The sequence below is a fragment of the Neolamprologus multifasciatus genome, chromosome 11, assembly GCF_963576455.1.
Source record: "Neolamprologus multifasciatus chromosome 11, fNeoMul1.2, whole genome shotgun sequence".
Taxonomy (NCBI): Eukaryota; Metazoa; Chordata; class Actinopteri; order Cichliformes; family Cichlidae; genus Neolamprologus; species Neolamprologus multifasciatus.
Window position 1 is genome coordinate 30,025,941 of NC_140449.1, and position 24,569 is coordinate 30,050,509.

The 24,569-nt window shown below is 40.3% G+C and overlaps 1 protein-coding gene and 1 long non-coding RNA gene across 11 annotated transcripts in view; both read right to left on the reverse strand.

Moving 5' to 3' along the window:
* The window catches only part of cspg5a (chondroitin sulfate proteoglycan 5a), a 66,483-nt gene that overhangs the window by 35,365 nt on the left and 6,549 nt on the right, over positions 1-24,569 (reverse strand). For all 10 annotated transcript variants that reach the window (XR_014876794.1, XM_085176853.1, XM_085176849.1 and 7 more), the window contains exon 2: positions 1,673-2,657. Coding sequence is in view for 9 of the 10 variants with exons in the window: in XM_085176853.1 (XP_085032979.1) it covers positions 1,673-2,657 (985 nt within the window). In the remaining variant the exon portion in view is untranslated. The remainder of the gene's footprint in view (positions 1-1,672; positions 2,658-24,569) is intronic.
* Positions 4,727-24,410, reverse strand: LOC146508786 (uncharacterized). Its single transcript, XR_014876796.1, has 2 exons — positions 11,957-24,410; positions 4,727-11,803 (listed from the first exon to the last, which is right to left on the reverse strand). It is a non-coding gene; the product is annotated as an uncharacterized LOC146508786 (long non-coding RNA).

Genomic DNA, 24,569 nt, shown 5'->3' on the forward strand with positions numbered 1-24,569 from the left:
GTGATTGGGTTGTGGTAATGCCTTTGTTGAGTTGTATAAACCCAAGCATACCACAGCTGCAGTGCTGCATATCAGCTGATCTCAGTCCAGTGTCAAGTTTTAACACATTTTTGTGAACTTGCCTTCCCTAAAACAAACCACAATTTATTTTCTTAATCATAACCAAATAGTTTTAGCGCCTGATTCTGACCAAACTATGAAAGCTAAAGTGAAAACAAAACTAAACCAAACCAAAACTCCCACAAGGGACACGATGTGGTCTCCTAGTTGACAGCTGTGTGATCTATATCATCGTCACTCCAATTTCTCCAGTCTCCAGAGCTGTGTGTAACAGCACAAACACCAAAGCCTTACCTTATGTTTTTGTTCTAATCAACATGTTAATTGAGGCTCTTTGAGGATCCTAGAAAGCTTTTCAGAGCTGCAGTGAGGGCTGTGAACAGCTGTCTGTGTTTTTCAAAAGTCAGTTTTGTTTTCTGAAAAGCAAACCCTTAGTTTGGCGCACAAAGCCGGGGCTGGAATGAATCGTACCATTCAGAACTCAGTCATTTTAAATGTGAAATGATTTTGCCCTGATCTGAATGTGGACAGGACTACAAGGCAATGTTTTGATCCACAGATGCTCTCTGATAGTTGACATTCAGTGCTCACATTGACCTGAAAATGCTCAAAGGGCTTACATTAAATTTTCATAAATGATGCACTTAATCCGTTTGACTTTTGACCTCCACCTAGATTCGCCTCCACAGCGACCCCATTGGACTGAGTCCCGAGGAAAATTATTAATGCAGCGTGTAGCTGATGCCCGAGAAGCTAGTCGTAATGTAATGGCACAGAACTGGTCCTAAATATGAGATCCTAAATTTAAGATAGCATCTAATTTACAGTTTGTTATATACATCTGAGAGAGTCTTTGTATGTGTTTACAAAACTTTGCCTTCAACTTTATGCATGTGTGTTCATAAAATCCTGTTTATTAGAGTCTGTGCAAAGTCCAGCTCTGGCAAATGGGGGGCCATTCCCTCATAAAACGCTCTTAAAATGCACTGTTTTTTATTTTGTTTCTGAGCTTTTCCACATGTTTCTCACCAAAAAGCAGAAAACTAAATCAGACGTTGGCTGAAGCTCCATTCAGCCTATCAGATAACACATTTATTTGTTTATTTTTAACACAGCTGCAAATAAGTTAACCCGTTTAAGCCTCACACAGCTACATTTGTATTAAGTGGGTGATATTTTTGAGGCAGGTTAAAGCAGCGGTCTCCAACCTTTTTTGCACCACGGACCGGTTTATGCCCGACAATATTTTCACGGACCGGCCTTTAAGGTGTCGCGGATAAATACAACAAAATAAAACTAGTACCGGTACTGAAAAAAAGAAGATTTATTCATAACACACGTGAAAAGACCAAGGAAAACCGAGTAAACGATAAAAACGATGACAAAATAACACTGAAAATCGATAAAAACCCTGAAAACTATACATTTCACACCTGAGCCTCAACTCTCGCGGCCCGGTACCAAACAACTCATGGATCGGTACCGGTCCGAGGCCCGGGGGTTGGGGACCGCTGGGTTAAAGCACACTAACAGAACCTGCTGAATGGTTTGGTCTTGTTTCATATAGTGTTTGTATAGGCTGGTGTGACTGAGTGATCGTCATGTGTCATACCTGCAGAAAACCTCCACGCCATCCAGCTGGTAACACTGTCCTCCATTGAAGCAATAGTTGGGCAGCATGTCACACTGCGAGCGGCAACTTCCGTTTATCATCTGGTAGCCCACACGGCATCCATTTGGTAAGGCCGCTGGAGGGGCTACCACAGGGTCTTTTGGTACTGGAGCTCTCGCACCAGGAAATGACCCCCCAGGGAAGAATGAGCCAGACCCGGGAAGCTGTGGCTTGGAACGAGCAGGAGACCCGGCAGCAAGTCGGAGATCTTCATCGGTGTCATAAGCATCGGTTGTGGTGCTGTAGGTGTACTCATCAGCAGTGGGGGACACACCGTCGTCATAGGGTGTAAGATAGTCGTAAGTATCTGGCATTGCCCAGGAGGTTGTGTCGCCACCTTGCAGCTCATTGGCCAGTGATGAAGGTGAGGCGGGGGCGAGGTCTAGGTTGCGCCCACGAGAAGAGGGGTCAAAGAAGTCCACGTGGAGGACATCAGGGTTAGAGGGGTTAGTGGCGGCTTGGGGTGGGGCAGCGGTTGTGGTGAAAAGGTGGTCCAGGTCGAACACAGCTGTGTCCTTGGCATGGATCCACGGTGGGTCAGTGTGTGGCTGACGCTCCTCTTCATCATCCTCCTCCTCCTTGCCCTCGTCAACTCCCTGTTTGTGTGGGTTGCTAGGCAACAGATGCTCCGTCTCAGCTGAGTCGGGGCTGAGCTGTGGTGGAGTGGCCACACTGACATCCTCTACTGTGGAAACCACCGTTTCACCAAACATGCCACTACTCTGCTCCTCCTCCTCGCCGCCACGGGGGATACGGCCGGCCCTTGGGGTCACGGTGCTGACTGGCTCAGGGGTGGCTGGGCTATTTATTCCAGTTACCACAGCAAAAATTTTGTTGACTTTGATTGGCCCTTCCTCTTCGTTAAGCAGGGAGGTGACATTGGACGCACTATCCGGCTCAGTGACATTGATCCCAACAGCGTTTCCTGCAAAGACACAGAAAGAGGTGTAAAGTAAACAGAAGGGAATTTTGGAATAGCGAAGAATTGCCACTTTCTGAACTCTCTGGAAGACGCCACTTGCAAAATCATCCAGAGTGAAGAGGCCCAAAAGTGTAAAAAAGAAAATTCTAATATTTTTAGTTTTCAGTTCAGAGACAAGGAATGTGGTTGAGTTTGTTAATTTTTTATGTGGGTTTAAAATGTAGTAAAAAGTTTTTACTAATAGCATTTGGTGACAGCACTACAAGCTACTTTTTGATATTTTGCATTTTAATTTCACACAATACTTGATCAGAAGCCATCTGACAGATGTCATTTTTGACCACCTTAGCTGCTTCTCTTGCACAGCCTAAGTTTCTGGTGTGATTTAACTACCAATAGCATCTCTTGTAGTCATCATTTGGAAAAAAAAAAAAGGTGCCTTCAAGTTAATAAGTCATAATTCCACATTAGCAGAGTGCAACCTTTTCTCTCACCAAAGAAAAAAAACAAATGAACATCTGTATTATTTCATTTCAGTTTAATCATATGATCAACACTGCAAAAACGAAAATAAAATACAGTTCTTCTGTCAAAAGCAGGTGTAAGCAATTTAGCCATTTAGCCCCCTTTAACTCTTATTCACTCATTACTATAGCAGCCTCTATGTGAACTGCAGCCAAAGCTGTCAATCGACTCTGTTAGCATTTGAAAAGTGGCCCATGGGAAACACCGCCTTACATAAATATCACTCTGCATTATGAATATTCAAGCCATGAAGGTGATATAATTGTAAACACTGGGGTTTACCATTATGCATGAATTTCTTTTTGAAACTGTGAGCAGAGTCATGCTTCAGTACCGCTTGAATGGAAACATAAAGTTTAATGAGGTGAAAACAATTCAGCTCCCAAAAAGAGACAAATTTGCATCATTAAAAACCTTTTAACCCTCCAATTAACCTATTTCTATGAAACATAGCTCCTTTGACTTGTAGGACCTAAACTGTATGGGGTGAGTGACTGCATTATTAACAGTGACTGAGAAATTCCATAAAATACACTTAAAAAAAAACAATGATAAAAACTATGTTAATATTCCTTTTTTGGATATGTTTGTACTGCTGACTAAAAGGTGATGATAACCTCAATTCCCCGAGGATCCCGAAAGCCCCAAACCCTCTGAGCATGTTTTGGTTTTTGGATGATTTAATTCACAAATGTTTGAAACACTTTGTCACAACTTCAGCAAATAACCCCATTTTTATTAGCTCATTATAAGGCTTTGTACTCTACGTGTAGTCCTACACTAAGTGGTTCTTAATTAAATTATAACAAAAGAGGCCCAACAGGAAATTTGTGCTCATGGACCCCCAACAGGTTAATCCGGCTGCAGTTACCACAGATTATTAATTTAAAGCTAAAACTGCAGTTTTCAAATTTCTTTTGTTATCATTTGGACCAACGAGTCTCTCACTGTGTACCAACATCAGAGAAAGCTGTGCTCTAAGACAGGTTAAAACAAACTCCTATTACCAGTGTAGTTCCTCTAAATTCCAATGCAACAATGGGTTTAATGACCACCATATATGCAGCATACCTGCTTAGAGTAGAGATGGACCGATCCGATATTACGTATCAGTCCGATACTGACGTAAATTACTGGATCGGATATCGGAGAGAAATAAAAAAATGTAATCCGATCCATTAAATATCAAAAAAGCACCTCACAAAACTTGCAACATGGCGTAACTCGGCTCATAACCGTAGCACGTTGGAGCAGTGTGGTCACGTGATAGAGCGGCTGTGTGTATTTGTAGCCTCGCTACCAAACCGGCATTTCATCTCCGAGGAAGTGATCCCAGAGAGAAGTAAAGCAAGTGTGTAAGTTCATCACGTTAAGCTTAACAACCAATATATGGAGCAACTGCCTCTTCTCTCTCCCTCCCTCTCCTGCTGCTACTTCAATCATGAAACTGATCAATGATCAGCTGATCGGCTTTTCTGTCGCGAGTCCGTCTCTCTTCTTAGTTTTTGGCCCACTTTGCACCAGAAAGAGGAAACCAGCAGCTGAACAACAGCAGCACGTTTAAGCTTGATAATCTGTTGTTAGAATTTATTTAATATTACTTTCTAGACCAGGATCTTTTTCTACGTAGCTGACGGCTGGTAACTGTGCAGGGGCGGATCTAGCAAAGTTTAGCCAGGGGGGGCGATAGGGCATGAACAGGGAAAAGGGGGCACAAAGACATACTTTTCTTTCTTATTCTCATTTAAAATGTGTAGCTTTTAATAAATAATTATCTGAATCTGACACCCAAAGTTTTAATCTGATGTAAAATGTATAGAAGTCCATTACTGTATATAGTAACTATTAAGTCTAATATACCCTAGTAAGCTATAGTACTTTTTCCTTTGGGAAAATACCATCTGTGCAGTCTGCAATTCTGTTGAAGAAAAATGTTGAATCTATTTAATTATTCTTGAAAAAAACATTTTTTCTGTGTATTTTTTTTTTCACACTGCATCAAATTAAAGTTGATTACGTCGATTAAGCATCATGAGGTGGAGGGTGGGGGGTGGTTCCCTGTTTTTTTTTGCTGGGAGTTTGCAACCCTATTAGTTAAGTTGCTTAATATTTCTGCTAAGTACTCTTTAAAATACCAGAATAGGAAGGATTGAGTAAGTTTAAGTTTATTAGATTGATCAGTTTTGCTGAACTATGAAATATTTTGGGTGCAGTGTATTTTTTACATACAGGTATAACAGAATAGCTTTAGTGTTGTTGTTTATTTAAACTTGATATGAACTTATACAAAATGCAGCAAGATATTAAAAAACTGTTTTATTGATTAAAAAACAAACTATATCGGATTCATATCGGTATCGGCAGATATCCAAATTTATGATATCGGTATCAGTATCGGACATAAAAAAGTGGTATCGTGCCATCTCTAGCTTAGAGATTTTTACATCTGACAGTCAGAAAGCTTTTAAGGTAGTTAAATAACCTTGATGAGATGAACTGTGCTGATAAAGAAGCCAAATCAACATCCAAAAGGTGGAAACTATCTTTTTCACCTCATGCAGTAACTTTGCCTTAAATAAAGCTCCCCTTTATGACCTGGCTTGTGAAACAGCCTTAGCTATAAAAAAAAATGGTGTGCATCCAAAAATAGAAGAAAAATGCTGATCCCAAATAAGCCGTGACATCAGAACTATTACTATGAAATATTAAACCATCAAGGGACTGAAACAGGGGTTGGGAACAGATCACTGAAAACATCACCAGCTTTTTGTATGTGACCTGGCCCTGTAAGCAAAGCAGCACAAAGTGAATGCTTATTTATGGGTATCTAACACCAATGTACTCTGCCTATCACCAGGAAGAGGCTTAAAATCAGATCATGGGAACTATAAAGTTAAAAAAAAAGAAAAGTGAAAACCTGATCAACTAAAAACACAAATGTTGGCAACGTAACAAGAAAAACTGAAGGAAATGCAACATCTGTTGTTAATTAACTACATACATATTCAATAATGATTCAGCTGGTCCTGTTTGCGCTTTCCAGAGAATTTAAGTTTCACAAACCAGTGACTTCACACGCGGAGCTTATTTGTCATTCCAGAACGAACAGAGTGGGCTCAAGGAGGCTGGCTAGTAAAACAAATCAAAACGAGGCATGATTGGCTGTATCCTTATCCTTTGGTCGATTACTTCATTCGAGGGTGGCTTGTTGAGTCATGCAGAAAGCTGCTTTGCTGCCGCTCCCTCTTTGGATTAAAAGAATAATTCACTAATGTCTCTGAATGGTGAGGAGCTGGGATTAGGGATTACAGGACTAGAGAATGGAAGGGATTTGGGGGTGCCCTGCAGGGGGGAGGTGATGATCTTGGGGAGACTCAGACAAGACAATGTCTCGACAGCTGTAAGAAAACTGTAACCTAAATTTGTAACAATGACAGTGACTGATCATCGAGAGAGATCGCTGCGATACTATTTGTTATAATTCAGCAGAACATCTGTGCCTACAATGACACTCACAGCTTGTTAACCTGCTGTAGGAAAGTCAGAATTTGTACAGTCAGCGATAACCTCCAGACAGTCAGTCAGATACAATCTTCTAGATAAAGATGGACATTTCCCTCCAACACAGATGGGCTTACCGGGAAACCTCCAGATCTATTCCAGCATATAAAAACCTTTGCAGCCATTATTGGATGCTATACAATTACTGTTCCACTGATTGAAAAAAATGCTTTTACCCTCTACGCAAACAGACACTATCCATGTCATGCAACAGCAACTAATTACCTACTGGACATCCATGAGATCATTCAGCCCTGACGAAACGCAGCAAAACACACTTTGCTTGTTATGTTTCCTCGCACCAATGACAGCTTTCTCTTTTTTTATACCAGGGTTTATATACACGTCATATATACATTTTTGACACACCGCCAAATGAGTGTTGCACTCAATTCAAGTTCAAGTTCAAGTTCAAAGTTTTATTCGCCACATGCAGTGGCAGGTTGCCCTGCAGTGGAATCAATTTCGGTGTAACATGCCATTTATACCGTAAATCATAATGAAACATTGCGCTTCATTTTCAGAATGAGTATGTGCCAGTTCTTTCCAGTAAACCAATCACAGAGAACCTCCCAACTGACCTCAAACATAGAAGTAATGTTCTCAACATGACTCTTACCGACTGACACGTTCAGCCCTCAGTTGGTAAATAGTGGAATTTTTTCCACTAACGTCTCCGCTACTATATCTCCTGCTAGTTTTGCTATAAGCCACTAATTGATAATGAAAGTGTTTTAATAGAAATTTACATTGGAAAACTTTCTTTTAGGCAGGTAGTAGTTTTATTCGGAGGAAAAAAGATAAATGAATAATGATAAATAAATAAAATGGCTCTTCAGTCTCTTTTGGCAGAGACACAAGTCATATCAGGCTGTGACTCAGACTAAATTTGTTACGGCGATGGTTTGATTTAGTACTCTAGTTTATTACATTTTCCTAGATCCAACTTTCTGCTCAAATGCAATAGTAATGGTTCCAGTCAAAAATACTTTTCCATGTTAAGACGATAAGATTTCCTAATTAACTGACTACTGTATCAGAGACCAAGGTTTAGTCAGCTCCAATAGAAAAGACAACATTATGCACAATGAGTTTTTAATAAGCACAAGATATTAAAAAGGTCTTCTGCATGACATATTTATCTGAAGAGAGATCATATCTGCTTTATAAGAAAAGATCATATCAGCCTGGAGTTTAATATTAATATTGAGTCTGACTGCAATATTCACCATTTATTATCTGCACTCATAAAAAGGACTGACATCTATTTATGTAACCTGTTTTGGGCATGCACTAATTCAAGTCACCAAAGTTGAGTCACCAATGATCCCCACACAGTGAATAAATGCACTGTTGGTCCTGTAAGGAGCTTTGGCTAACAGCCTCCTCCAAAAAGCATATGTGAGGATATCTGCGAGGATCTTTGCTGACTGCTGTTAATCTCAGATGGAGAGGCTGTGGGCATTTTAATCTCTAAACGTTTTCCTGAACACTCGGTGTTATCTCCACTTACACAGCGAGAAGTTCGTTGAATCTCATTGCCACCAAAATTTTATGACTGTGACGAGATGTCTGACCAAAGCCAACACACGCCCTTAGATAGTCAGAAGCTGCAATCTAATAATGGTGTCACTTTACAAGTGCAGAAAAAAAAAGACCGAAAAATCTGAAAAATCTGCTTCAGTGCTTCAAGAGGCAAAAGAAACATCTGGCTTCTGAATATTTTGGTAGAGAAAAAGATTAAAATATCTGAAAATTGTTACTGCCCAAATGACATGTTTAATTATTGAAAAATTACCACAAAATTACAAATAATGAGCCTTGAATATGATAAATAAATTAAAAAATAAAATAAAATATGAAAACTGTAGAGATAGACTGGCAAATTTATGATTTATAATTAAAAATATCACATCAGCACACATAAGTATAGGACCATAATTCACCCGACTATGTCACTTCAAGTTTAAAGCTGCAATATCATGAGATTGGGGCCTGTTGTATGTAAGTTCAGTGTGCGGTCTTATCATGCTTCTGGGATCGTGAAAACCTGCAGATACTCCCTCAGACTCACAATTATATTCACTGTATAGTAAACAAGATCACACAGTATGTTCAAAGACGCAATACACTGCACTAAAACAAACTAATCCAAATAAGCGCACGTGCGTAAGGCTCCTTCCAAGCGGTCCTGTCATCATTAGGCAGTAGGCTGTCACATCAGCTGCAAGGTATTTGACAGGTGGAAGCCTTCAGTTTATTCAGGGATTCTTTTCTGGCGCTGCAACATTGAGCTGCATCTTTGAAGCTGCGGTCATTCTGGGGCTAATCCCTCCAGCAGTCCCTCAATGTACTGCTGTTTAACACATCAACTGAGCAGCCAGGGGATAATATGCCAAAACCACAATCTCTCTATTGCTCCCTCACACACATTAAAGAAATGGGCTTCACAGTAACTACACAAAAACATTTTACATGCCTAATATTTGATGCTCACTAGAAAATTAGGATTTAAGATGCGTGCATAAACACACTGCCTTTCGTTTGCTTCCCATATCTCGTGCTCTTTGTCTACACGCACCTGATGGGAATAGACTCACCGCATGACAGCTTGTCCACATGAGCACAATATCTGAGACAGACAGACAGTATTCGACATAACATACTCCTCCTTTAGCTGCTGCAACAAACCTGATGAATACAAACCGTACAGGCTGAGAAGCAGACAGTAATGGCTACAGCACAACCGTAGATAATTAGCAGGGTGATGGTGAGAGATGATGACAAGGGAAGAAGAGAAGTAACACAGTGACAGAGGGGGGGGGGGGGGAGCTGAAAGAAAAACTAAGGGAGGGGGTGACAGTGTGAGGGATGGAGTGAGATGGTGAGAAAGCCAAAGTAAGAGTGACAAAGAGAGAGACAGAGGAGGATACTTTCATGGTTTATGAAATACTCTTGGAGTTTTACTCTCACTATGTCTGTCAGTAGCCAAGGTGAAAAAAGTACACTGCAAAGATCTCCTATCCACTCTGTACTGTCAGCTGTCAGTCACCTTAAATCTAACACTGTTGCTGCTGGATAATATTACAGTATGCTTCTGGTTCAACAGGCAGTGCTTAAAGACCATTGGTGTGTGCATGCTTGACAGCATTTGCAGTTGGTACCATTCAACCTACACAAAAAAGTCTCCAAGAGGTTGAACTACTATGATCAGATCAGATCCAGAGTCTGTGACGTGTTTTTGGGAGAATATGTACACTTTAGTTTCTAGTTCCACATTTAATATTCAGCTGTATTCAACTGTACTATCAGTGCTTTGCAGTATCATAGGTCTCCACAAACATGTTGAATTAGCAGGGTGATTTGTCGTAGGCTTTCACCGATAGTAATTGCAAGGAGTCGTGACAGGCATGACCGAGCCTTTAGGACAAACACCTCTAATGACTTGTCATTTTGTTACCATACGGGATGTAAAATAGCACTGACATAATTATTTTGTGAGATATGAGTAATGACAGGACATTACGGAAACTGGATCTTAACATTGCTTCATTCTTGGCAGCTGTTTATGAGCCAGAAAAGCCTCATTCTGGATAAAAATGGAGGATGGGTGGAGCACAAAAATTACCAAAGCTGAGGCTGGCGTCGTGCCAGTTTCAAAATTTTGGAGCTTGTTATTTGATGGCTTTTAGTGGAATAGAATAGAATAGATCTTTTTCCGTCACTGTTAGAAGCACAATGAAACACAGTATAAGTCTGATTTGTAGGATTCAAAGAAAGAAATGAGTTCGGTTAGTTAACATTTTGTTATATGACAATTTTTCTTATATTTTCAGTTCTTTGCACAAAGTAGATTTTTAATCAGCTCTCCTCACAATCTTTTGGGGTAACTTTACACAGATCTCATGTAGCCAGTATGCCGATATCCACTAAGCGACTCTACAAGAGCCAAACCTCTAACTTAAAGCCTGTTCTCTACTCTGCACAGTGAACTTTTCACCAGCAGTTTGCATCTCTAAAGCTTGAAATCAATGTGGATGTGGACTCGCTTTACTGACAGCTGATGCACTTTACTGACTGACTCTGCATTATTCACTATAAGCATTTTTTTTTCTTACATCTTTACATATGCAATGTTGTGCAACCCGCCTACAGTAATTAAAAAATGAGTAAGCCACAAAGTTTCTTATACTGTATCACCAATGAAAAAACACTCCAAAGAAGAGTAGAGCTGCTGCTTTAAAACTGTAGTTGCTTTAAAACTACTTGAAGACCTGTTCCTCTACACATGAAACATAACTTTGAGCCCACATTCCAACTGCTAGACGCTGAGTACAGAAGGCTCATCTACAAGTTAGCACACTCAAACTTGTTTATGCACAATGACGTCTGCAGACAGAACTCATGCGGTCTGCTGTTTGAGACCACAGTGGTGTCAATGTGCCAGAATCCTCACTGTGCATCTGTGGACCGGGCTCCAGTTAAGTGCAATTGTCTTCCTTTCAATGGCTCATTAGCTTAATTGGATTAACGAGGAGGAACCGTTTGACAGACAGCTGGTTAAGGAGCTGCGTCTGTGACAGCTCGAGAAAGTAAGTTCTGCATCACATCGGTACACGGCATGTTTATCCCACAGTTTTTCTAATGGGCGGCAGGTAATGTAGAAAATTCACAATTTATACAGAATAAATATTTGCTATTCAGTGGTGGTATAAGTCACCTGAAGTACTTTAGCATTTTTAATGTGCACGATATCCACAACAGGAAATTAATAAATGGTATAATTAGGCTATGACTTATTGCCTTGTCTAAGACAAATACATAAGCGTTTCATTGTTTATGTTTATGCCTTCAGAACATAAGAGGAAACTTAAGAACAAAAGGATCAAAGTTTATGTAAATGCTGTTTACCTGTGGGCTCCGATAACCCAGTCTGTGTACGTGTCATTAAAAACAAATGATGTTGAGTCAGATCTCATTATGATTCGCCGATGATAGAAGCTCAACCTCCAACAAAACTAAAAACTAAAAACAGAATTTCCATAACACATCAAAGCTCTCGGCTGGCCTGGGAACGCCTTGGTGTTCCCCCGGATAAGCTGGAGGAGGTGGCTGGGGAGAGGGAGGTCTGGGCCTCTTTGCTTAGGCTGCTGCCCCCGCGACCCGGCCTCGGATAAAGCGGATGAAGATGGATGGATGGACATCAAAGCAGCCACGAACAGTCTCATCACACAGTCAGTTTAGTGGATGTTCTATTGCTTTTAATCATATCACTAGTGACATCTTCAGTTCTTTTATTGCACATTCAAAACTCACCATTTGTTGCTTGGACCTTTTGATGGTGTGGTTTTGCACCCTGCACTTTCTAGGATTAAGAAATGTTCAACCTCAGCTTTCACACCAAGAATAAATGGAAAGTTCTCAAAGTGCACCGAAGAAATAAATTCACCCACAAATCAGCCGAGCAGGGTACATCATAGAGATCGTCAGAGGTTTAGAGCAGATACTAAAATGGATCAAAGGTCTGTTTTACAGTTTCATTTTATCAGTGAATCACACCTCTAAAATTTGGTTGACATTTGAACTTTGGTATTAAGCTGAAAATTGTCTCATCCTATTTTTACATCAAAAGTGAGATTCGTGAGTTCATGAGTTGATAACATGGGGATATATATATTGCATTTTAGCAGAGACTGTTTTGGAAATTAGTTTTCAAAAGTCCAACCTTTTGCCCCTGCTCAAAATAGTTTACTCTATAATACAGTAGGGTTTGCATTAAAAAGAAGAACTTAACCGAACGGCCTTATACCCGAGTAATGCCACAAAACTGGTTACCCTAAGCTGCAAGGTTCAGTCAGAGAGCGTCAGTACAGGATTTTGGACTCTGTCAGGGTCTGAGACACACCAGTTGAGGCCCAAATGAGAAACCACCAAAATAAAAGAGCCTTTGTTTGTTTCCCTCCCACTTCAAATGAGACAATTAAACAGCATTACGCAAGACGACGCCTCACGCCGCATGTCTGTGAATCTGTTTATGGTTGTGAATTTGAGTGTGTATGTGTCTGTGCTGTCTCTCTGCCAGCACAGCCCACTGGTAATTGGGGTGGCTTCCAGCTCCTCCAGTGAAGGGTGTGGATGGTCATAATGAGAAGAGAGAGTTCGGCTTTAGTGTGTGTGTGTGCGCATCAGACTGATTGTTAGGGGGTGATGGCGCCTCAAGGCCAAGTGCTGCTAGCCTGTGCTGGCGAGCTGCCGACCCTCAGGCTTCGCCCTTTGTTTAACCCAGATCAGTTTGGAGAGAGGAAGCCACTAAACCACCCACAGACCTAGGGGACTCCGACTGGCCTTGACAGACTGTAAAGAAGTAGTTGATTGATAGTGACAGTTAGGGCCCGCCAGTCACTTTGGTGACCCAGACTCGACTTTCAAGGTGAAAGGTTGGACAGTGGACAGATGACATAGAAAGGCTTGTAAGTGTCCGTTTAAGCACTGTGGTGCTGAACTGCCCATGATGCTTTTTTCGTGTGTCTACATTACAGTGTTAGCTTAAAATTTGAAAGCATGTAACAGATTATCTGTAATCACTTGCTCTGCCAAGAAAAAAGAAAAGGAAAATTGGAGGCAGTGTTAATTTATTCATCAGTCATAAAGTGCTGTGGAGTTGGGTTGGATGTGGTGGGCAGATAAAAAATATCTACGAGGGGAGGATCCTTGCAAAAAGTGCACAAAGTAGTATTTGTGTGAACTAAATAATGCAAATTGTATTGAAAAAGGGAAATCTTTTTAAAATGCACTAAAGGTGAATAATTACATGGTGCTAGTGGAAATAGCACTGTTTCTCAAATGAGGGTATTAGTACTCCGTATTCTCAGTCTTGGACTCTGTTACGTAGCTATGAGTAGGGAATGGTATTGATAAGATTTTCACGATTCCGATTCCATTTTCGATTCTGTTTAATGATTCGATTCTTTATCGATTCTCTTATCGATTCTCTTATCGATTCTTTTTTTAAAAAAAGGAGAACATTAAGTTCGATTAGCTTAGAACTTTGTTTTATATCTTCTCTTTGAACAAGATAGAAATTTAGGAGTAACATGGCCTTACAAACCCAACAGTGAGATCTTAAGAGATCCACAGCCTACGGCTCTTCAATGGGGTGTCACTGGGTCCCCAGGAAAAAAAAATTGTAAATGTAAAATAATAAAATAAATATTCTTCTGTAGCAATAACAAAGTATAACATAAATTATTCAGTAGCAATTACACAAGAATATCCAGTAATGTTTCTCCCTACAATTAAACACATTCACTTACTGAAAATCATCTGCTGTGGCAAATGGGTGCAAGCCTTTGACCACAAACTGAGTCACTGGTCGGTGACATTCGTCTATCCTGGCCTGAAAGGAGACGCTACCGGTAGACTGCAGCGAGAACTGCCAGCATCTGAGCCAGACTCTGTCTGTCTCTCTCATCATGGTCACCTAAATGCACAGTAATGGCAGGTTTTGTAATAAGGCAGATCGCGCTAACATAATATGCGCTGTTAGTTGATTATTTACCTGCCGCATTAACGGGAGAGGACGTGCAAACGTTACCGCTGCTGCTGGGTTGAGATTCACGAGTCCGGAGCGGAATTAAAAACACGACATTCATTTAAGGTTATCGCGTGTTTTGTGAGCAAATGCTTTTGCATATCCGTAGTGTTTCCTTCCTTAAATGAAATATCTACTTTGCAAGTATTGCAAGTTGCCCTGTTGTCATCCGTTCTCGTAAAGTATAACCAAACTTTTGAGCGTTTGAGCCGCTTACGCGCCATGTTTCCTGCCAGGTAAATGACGCTCCGCAACGTGGTGACGTCATTCGGGGCGACTGGAATCGATAAGGGAATCGTTTGCAAAAATGGCAAACAATTCCAAGGAATTGAAACAGTGGGAACCGGTTCTCAACAAGAACCGGTTTTCGATACCCATCCCTAGCTATGAGTGACTAATAGTTGAGTGACTAAAAAGTGAATATCTATTTCATTTTTACTGGATCTTCAAGCAGTGCTTTGGATCATCTATTGTCTGTTTATTAGGGGTGCAACGATACACAAAATTCACGGTTTGGTTCAATACTTTGGTGTCACGGTTCGATTTAATTTTTTCGATACAAAAAAATGTTCATGCTTTTTTAATTTGTCATTTATTAAAATTATAAATATATATTTTAACTCAAACGTACAGTTTTTTAATTTTATGTTGCTGAAACAACAAAGGGATAAAATAATAAATCTATCTGATTGGGGAATCACTCATCTTTGGAAAAGAAAGTTTATTACAGAGAAATGGCTCTTTCCAAAATAAAAGCTATACTATACGCTTCTTCTGGGCTATACTCTTAGCAGCATATTAAACATATCAGGTCCCCATAAGGAGAATCATGTGCTAACGGCTGTCTAAATAACTCGGGTAAAGTTTGTAGCATGCGTGCTTATTGTTTTTGTCTGCTTCCACTTGTCTTTGCACTAGGATGATGTCGGCATAAATGTGCAGTCATATTCATTTTGTTCCCACTAGTGCTGTTAGCGTTAATCTGAAATGACGTTAACGCCACAACACGGCAAATCTCCGCGGATCGCCCCATGGGTGGGGCTGGACGTCAACAGTTAACGAGCAAACTGCGCTAACACAGTAGTTCCCACCAATGTAATTGAGCATTGCGTGGCACATCCAACATACTGTTTTACTTTTGTCCATGACGCGCTTACCTTCAGGGTCATACGTCACATGAAAACCAAAATAGTTCCAAAGGCCACATCTGAATGAGGGTGGGGGAGGTTCAATTTCCCATGTTGCAAGAGCTTAGCTTCTGTCTCGCTAGCTTGCGCTGCGCTCAGTGGATCTGCACTCGACAGTCTAGGCGGAGTAGTCGAACGCAGATCAACTGAGCTCTCAACACAGACAGCATCGTCATAAGAAAAGTTGATAAAATTAATTAAAAATTTTGTATTGTTCATACATATGCGTACCGAACCGAAAGCACTGTATCGAACGGTTCAATATCAATATGAGTATCGTTGCACCCCTACTGTTTATGGCCCTTTACTTGACTTCCGCAAATAGAACTCATTGCATTAAAAAAGACAATCCTGTAACCTACTAAATCACACAATTTTGTTATTTTGATTGAAACTTCCCACATTTATCTGTAAATATTTTAGCCAAAATCTAATCCAAAGGTGAACAACACAAACATCTACAGAAACAAAGATTGCAAAGTAGCAAGACATAACAGGCTGTCATGTTCCTGTTAAAAGGGAATTTTTTTCCCCTCTACATATAATATTTTGTGATGGGTTTGACATACCAAAAGCATTTGAAAACCAATAGACTGAAAAATAACACAATAACTGACATGAGTTTCTAGTTTTACTAGGACAGTTCACATTTTTTGCTTTCTTGACAAAAAATGCTTTCACTTTGAATACACCTTTATCTAGGTGCAATATTTGCCATTCATTTTTCATAGTTTATTGGATTAGTCATTATGGATTTAAAAACCCCACTACATATAGTATATTTGCCTTAAATAAAGATTCATTAAAAACACAGCAATCGAACACCAATTTGATCATGTAGTCATGATAAAACCTGAATCTATCCCCAAAATAGTTTTCCCAAGTTGGACTTGGACTTTGGTGTTTTTCTAGTAGTGACTGGATGTTATTCACAGGAAGGAGATGATTCTGTGAAGGCGCTGGCACAGAAGTGACCACAGAAGAGACCAGTGAAGCCCAGTGAATGGTGATGAAACAGAGTGACTGAGAGCCTCTTTAACTCATTCTCATTGATCCCAGCTTCAAATACCTGAACCACATGAGAGCCACAGACACATTCCTCATCTCTTATCCCATTCCCACACTCGTTCTAACGAATGGGACACAAGGCCTCTTTATCTTTACTCGTGCTGCTCATTAATATCGACATACAGCAGCGTTCTGCACTCTGCAACTGTTTTTCCTCACTCTCTCTTATTTTTCACTCATCCATTTCCTTTCCTATTCTCTCTGACCTGCCATCTCCTTACATGCTCCTAACCTCCCCACATCTTACATCATAAATATTACTCATCATGTCATCCCTTCCTCCTTCACTTTCCCTTTCATTCGTGCAATTCTTCCTCTCTGTCACCATCTCTTAATTTTCTCTCTCTGATTTCTCTTTTCCAGTCTGACGCTGCCTTTTTTCCCTTCCGTCCTATAAATCCTTTCATTTCTGATTCTACAGGTGGTGGGATGGAGGAAGGATGTGTTGCCATGGATACACTCTCAGCCTCTCTAGGGTTGATGTAGTGCTCCAAACCCAACAAGAACGGCATACATACACATAAAACATACACTAACACACTCATGGACAAACACACACACATGCACACCAAATAATACAACATTTGTCTGTGAAGGTTGATCTCAGAGGTTTGTGCACATTTGCTCACACATGAGCTTTTCCTCCTCCTCTTTTCATTTCAGTGACAGTTGCGATTTGGTACAAGTCCATGCACACTGCACATGTGCATATACGCATCGAAAGTTACACAGTTTGTTTTCCTCCTCTGCTGCAACAAATATGGGTTTATGAGAGCGCAACAGCACACTCAACACCCTCATCTGAAATTTGAATGCCAAATTTTTTGGTATTAATTTATAAATGGTGGGCAGGAATTTAGTACAGCAAGGATATCTGCTGCATCATTTTAGGCAGTTGCATTTAGGTGCCTTGAGCAATGAGTGGATGATTTCAGTCTGCTAGTAATTTGTTACCATTGTACAAGAAGTAGCTGGATGTTGTATGTGGACCTTGTTTCTGTCACTAGTATTGAAAAATGGTCAAACACTCGAAGCAACTCGCCCTCCGCTTCCCATGGAGACTACAAAAAATGTCATTATAAAGACTGCAGCCAGATCAACTTTAGCTCCCACTACAACCAGCTCACTCCGACTGTCTCACTCACCCACACCCAACAAGTTTCTTATAATTTGGGGTCAAGTATTAAGTTTTGGATCTCATAGTTTAAAAGGGAGAGAGAGAAAGACCAGAACGCTCATCTAAAAGGACAATTTTTTTCAACGCTTGTAGAAATTTCAGGTCAAATAGCATTGTGTTCAACATATAGCATCGTATGAATTAAGCAAAGATCAAAAGAGACAAAAAAATGATTCAAACTGTTCTGACATTTACTAACTCAAAGTCAACTTACTCAGCCTGTAGCTGCCATTAGAATGACACAAACAGGAATTTTCATATCTTATGTCCTTTGTCTCTACCTTTCAAAATCCTTACATATATTTCAAAACCTGAAGTGTTTTTTTAAGTGTTTTGTTTAAATGACAATGATCTGGTTAAGTTTGTTTATGTGTAAATAAAATGTGTCTTGATGGAAAGTCATCAAAGGTATGACGTCTGTGAAGGTTCTCAGTCACTCAGGTCATCGTAGTCTAAGGAGCTTGAAAAGAAAAGCGTCTGGACTTCCTTAAGTTGCTTGAAGACATTTCATGTCTCATCTGAGAAGCTTCTTCAGTTCTAAGGTCAAACAGTGGAGAGTCCCAGACTTAAGCCCTTTAGGACTGTCCCCCCAAGAGGGTCAAGGACCCCAAACTGATCCTCTACCTAATCACACGAGCCAAGGTGTGAAAACGGGTGTAGCTCGCATTCAGCCAAGGTTTCAGGTCAACTCATTGTGAAACCTGGCCCCACCCTATCATGTGATTTCCTAAGGTCAACAGGCCCAGGATGTGAGTGGGCGTTAAGGTGTCTGGGCAGGGATCTCAAAACTGGGTTATAGATGGCAGACAGTAGGTGTCGTAAGCCACCGCCTCTGTTCAAAGATGGTCGTTCACAGTGGACATAGATGGTATGACTTTTGTTTTTTTTTTAAATTAATGGGATAACAATAAACATCTTTCAATGGTCCAAACACGTAGCCAATCACAGCAAGAACTCCATGCAAATGCTAGATAGTCTGTTTTGGAAAGCTTGGGAAATATTTAAATATATAACTTTAGGAGTTAAATTGGGTCTGGGTTCAACAGCTTGCAGAAGACGATGAATAAACATGAAAAAACTGATGTTTTGACCCATCCATCCACCCCAGCCTACTCCCCTCATTGTTATTACAAAAGGCAAACCTGTTTATTTTGCATGAACCAGAATGCTGCTGCATGCATGCATGAATCAGTCAGATGTACACAGATCAGCATTTACTGTTAGTAGGACCTATATCTATCTGGACATTGTAATATAAGACTCTGATGCTGCAGATCCTGTGCTCATTAGTGTCAGAAATACTGGATTTAAAATGTTTTTGTCATGTTACCATGACAATTTCCCAAAGCCTGAAATCAGTTTTATTAAGACTAACTCTGATTAAACAATTTATTTAATGTCCAATCACTTAATGTGCTTGATTGGTGATAAAGACTAATTGCCTGCCTGCCTGGTGTGATACTAGAGTTTACTGTCATGCAAATTTGACCGTAAACTTTGAAGCAAACATCACACAATAGGAAAAAAAACACTATGTAAACTAAATAAACCCAGCTGCATAGTTATGTCTTTTCCTTCCTGGTTGTTAGCCACGACAGGTGTGTGTGCGTCTGTGTATATGCTCACAGTGGTGTGTGATGGGCAGACTGAATGTTAATATGACAGCCTGCAGTCGAGGCGGGAATGCGCACAGCCGCCCAAGGAGAGGAGAGCTGGTGCACGAGCGTGAACTCAGTGACTCGCATCACCAAGGACACGCTCTCAGACAGGCAGTCTAGCACCTACATAACACATTAAAAACAAACACATTTTAAGAGAGATAGACAGTAGAAAGCTGCTACTCTGTAGTACTGGTAACACAAAGAGACAGGTGCAAGCCTACACACAAGCGAATCTTTCATACATTTTTCACCTTTTGCCTCACACACACACTACCTGCATAAAGACAGAAACATGTAAATTAATGTTCAAGGGTATGCAGAGTTTGAGTGCGCCAACTCAGCACTGCAAAGAAAAAAAAAAGGGCACATCCTGTATCATTTTGTCTTTGAGGGGGGAGAAAGGACAGAGGCACCCAGTGACTGTCAAACTGCTCATGAAACTTTGTCAAGGACTCTCTTTAGTCAAAAAAGAAAAGGAAAGGAAAAAAACGGCGGAGGATCACTGCCGAGGACGTTCACTGACAACAATCACACCTGTGAGTCAGAGCTGCAGCAAAAACACCTGGGCACAAGGATGATGACATAAAAGGGAAGAAAATGAAAATAGAGGGACACAGGTGAGTTTTAGCAGTTTTTATCTGTTGCAAGATTACCAGTTTCACCATATCAAAGGCAGACCGTTCTCACTCCAGCATCAGTTTAATTCTTCTCATTATTCTGTGGCAATTTTTAAAGCTTCAAGGCTATGTAAGAATATATTTCCCATGTTCCTCTTTGTAAACCCAACCTATGTTGGGTACTTCGAACAGTGGAGTGTTTTAGCTATGAATGCAGGTGACTATTGCGTTAATTTATATTACATACTGTACTTGTCCTGATACAAATAAACATTACACTGCAAAAAACAGACGTCAATGAACACCACCAGCCTGGAAGAAGAAATGTCAGATGTGGGCTGTAATTCACAGGTTGTGGAACAAGGAACGGCGAGTGTAGGTGGACTCTGTTAATTCTGCTGCACTTGTGGACTCACTTTCTGAGCTCTTGTTTGAAACAATAATATGAGCGACACTAAGGAGCAGCTGTTCCAAGTGCAGAGGTGGGTGGTTTATTTAAATGCGACAGCACTGAGACTGGGCGTCTTAATAAGTGTGGCAAAAATAACTCCGCTGTCACTTTGGTGATTTTGTCTACAAGAACAAATTAAGTCATCGCACCAAATGTGTGGAACTGATGCAGTAAATTTGCACGTTCAATCACACTCCAACCAGCGAAACCATTTAAACTACCAACAGTGAATAAATGTGATTACATTCAGCAGGAGTTCTGGTATCTGCATTTATCTTCATGTTAAAGAGTTTTTCTTGCAGTACTGCTGTTGTTCAATTTTTAAAAAGCCACAACTTTTCTCAAATAAACACAAGAACCTTTAGAAATATGGGACTGACTGCCTTTCCAGAGATACCCAACAGTTTCTGAATCAATTTATAATTTCTTTACTATGCATAATGAAAACACCCAGTGGAAGTTGACATAAAAAAACTCAACATACTTTGCGTTCTATTTTCATAGCTTGCTGCTCCATTTGGCTCAGTGTCTGCTTTTAAGGACATTATTCACTTATGACCTCAATAAGCAAAATCTGACATTTAGTTTTATTAACTTAACAAATTATGCTTGTGTCGTGATGTTGCCTGGAACATACAACACACATTTTAGACTTTTGTCCTTTTTCACTGGGCATTGCTACTTTTCGACAAATCACACACGCACACACACACTTTTGTGTAGAGGACAGTCACACCAATGCCAATAAAGCCCGGACAGCAGCTGGTCGGGTCAAGCCCGTGGCCGCCTGCGTATGCTAGCAGTGATCTGTGGGCAGAGCCAGGTGTGAGGATATTTCAGGTAAGATTAGGATCATATAGGTTCCTAACAAACAGATTTATCTGGGATGAAGCACATAATAGCCATCACCGATCCACATTTGGTGCACAAACATAAACCTTTTTTATAGTGGTTCAGCTTCAACACTGCTAACAAAGAATAACTGCTATTGTAATAACTTGTTTGTCAAATTTGCTTTGTAATACTATTCATAAAAAATAAATAATACTAACAATAAATTTTATGCAATGACATGATAATGCTTTATACATAAGTCATCACATGTATAACTGTATTCATATAACGCTTCCTATGCTTGGGATGCAACTTTGCATTATTTCCTACGGTGGCCACTAGAGACAAAGCACGTACAAACTCCAAAACGCTTGCAAACTCCAAAACGCTTGCAAACTCCAAAACGCATGCAAACTCCAAAACGCTTGCAAACTCCAAAACGCTTGCAAACTCCAAAACGCTTGCAAACTCCAAAACGCATGCAAACTCCAAAACACATGCAAACTCCAAAACGCATGCAAACTCCAAAACGCACGCAAACCCCAAAGCACATGCAAATTCCAAAACACAACGGAAGTGCTCCAGGACGCTAGGGGCAGTGTTGAGCTCGATTTGCAAAATAAACGGCAAGTTTGTCTGTATGGGATGGTCTAGTCTCTGTCGCGCTTCCCAGGTTGCCTAGCAACCATGATACTAACCGCTGGAAACGTGTCATACAACTTTGTTTGACAGAAATGAAGGAAAACATTATTTTGTTCATTTGTTTGTTTGTTTCTACAAGAGCTTTGTGTGATTTGATAAGTATCTGAGGTTGAGACCACAGGACAGTAAAACATGATTTTTGGGCTTCATTTCTGTACTGAACAGTCATTTAAGATTAGTTAGTAAATAACAATTAGCTAATGTTGTTCATGAGACTAAAGTCATATCACTTTGGTAATGTAAATATAATATGGCCAATATTATAGTTATTATATTAATCATTATTAGCTATTACAGCAGTGAACATGAACTCTGTGTCAAATACTGAGCTTCAGTACAGATTCAAGTTGCAGTTATTTATAGGTCTTATCACCTTAAATCTTCACTCAAAGACAAGTATCTTTGACAGTGCATATATAGGTGTATCATATATAAGAGAGAAATGTTGTTCCTTCAGTATGTTGGCATTACTACATTTGGCTCATTGCTTACATACGTGTGTAAAAAGAAAATATATGAGCTGTGATAACTGTTTCTGATAAAATGAAGAGTAGACTGATATATTGAATATTCCTTTATTGGGTGAGAAAATCAGACCATGTCATAACTGCTTTAAGTCATACAGAATAGATATCAGAGCCTTAAACAGGCTGACTTCTGCTAAATGGGTCAAACTGGGCAGAAAGTCTACAAACACATAACATCTTTATAGAATATGATGTAACACTATAGATCAACTTACCTCAGAATATATAAAGCATATAAACAATTACAGCGATATGATGCAACAAACACAGCACTGCTACTAATCCAAAATACTCAAAGCTTCATAGAACTGAAACAAACATTTATTTTTAGGTCCATTCAGCTGCTGATACAGACTTTAGGTTTCTGAACATTAAACTTGTTGCTGCCTTTCATAGTGTGTAACTTGAAGGCCCTGAGTACTTTCTCCCACACTGCAAACACTGGAATGATAAAATTATTTGAACATTACCTAATAAGACTGATTCAGGACAGACAATTAGTTATGTTAAACTTTCCTAGCAGTCCTTCACAAACAGGGAACAGTCTGTCTATTCTCTCCATCTGTCAGCTGCTGCTGGCTCTTCCTCCTCCTCTTCCTCACACACTGCTGAGTCCTGGTGGATCATCAGGGGTGCAAAGCCTCACAGATGATGTGCAGCAGTGGGTCCCTCAGTCTGTCCTCACTCTGGACACTTGCAGTTGTCACACATGGAAATCAAATGTGTGATAAGCTGCAGGATTCAAACACAAGTGTAACTTATAAACACATGTTCATACTTTTATTCCACAATCAGAGAGAAAGAAAAAGAGAGAGAGTGCAGGACAGACAGACAGGTGACAGTCTCAGGTGTATACACTGCTACAAATCAGCACAAAAGAAGGAGGACTGTGTTATTACGAAACAAGAAGAGTTCCCAGCTGGTACAGTGGACACATGTGTGACTCCTGTGATTAAAGCATCTTTCTTTCAGCTTAACGAGTGAACCCTCAGCTCGTTCAAACATACGTTAAACTCCATTTGGCTCGACACCACCGAACAGAGGCAGCGATATAACAGAGCTAACATTAACAGTGCAGTGGATCCTGCTTGTGCCGTGATATTCAGGACTGCAAACCGAGCAGCATCACTGACTTTCAGCCTGTTGTGTTTGTGGATACATGACTGACTTTAATTATGCATAAAATCATCACATTCTCTGTAAGATTAAAGTCAACTATTGAACGACGTATAATTTGAAGTAAAGGCTTTAAAAGTTAGTACAAACATCGCTAATGTCACGTAACTTTCCCGACATGTGGCCAACAGTAATGTTTTAATGTTCTTCATTATAAAAAACATTTGCGCATAAATAAGTGACAGAATATTCAGTACTTACTTCTGAAAGTTTACTCTTCGGCGGATCCGCTTCCGCCGTTTTTTTCGGCAAAATTATCCACACCACAGCCGTGCTATGAAATCTGGAATATGTTGGGCCATGAAGGCTACAGCAACCCATCCTTAAAATTCAGGGAAATTAAGGACGCATTTGAGGGCCGCATTTCGAGCAGCCTTTGAATTGGGAGAGCCTTCGTCGTGTCGCTGTGACGTAATCGGCCTTAAAATGCGGCCTTTAAAGCTGCAGACCCCAAATCCGGTCATTGGTACATCCTGGCTTGTGTAGTTACTAGGTAACAAAAGCTCAACACTGCCCCTAGCGTCCTGGAGCACTTCCGTTGTGTTTTGGAATTTGCATGTGCTTTGGGGTTTGCATGTGTTTTGGAGTTTGCAAGTGTTTTGGAGTTTGCAAGTGTTTTGGAGTTTGCAAGTGTTTTGGAGTTTGTACGTGCTTTGTCTCTAGGGGCCACCGTAATTTCCACACACCACCAAACAGTAAGTAAGAAAGAAAAAATGCTAAAAGTAGCGAACAGTACCTTTAAAATACTGCAAAAGTGCACAACTTCAAAAGTTAACATAAACGTTTCATAACATCCTGCTTGACTTATATCGTAAACTGTGGGCAGATTCACTTTGTG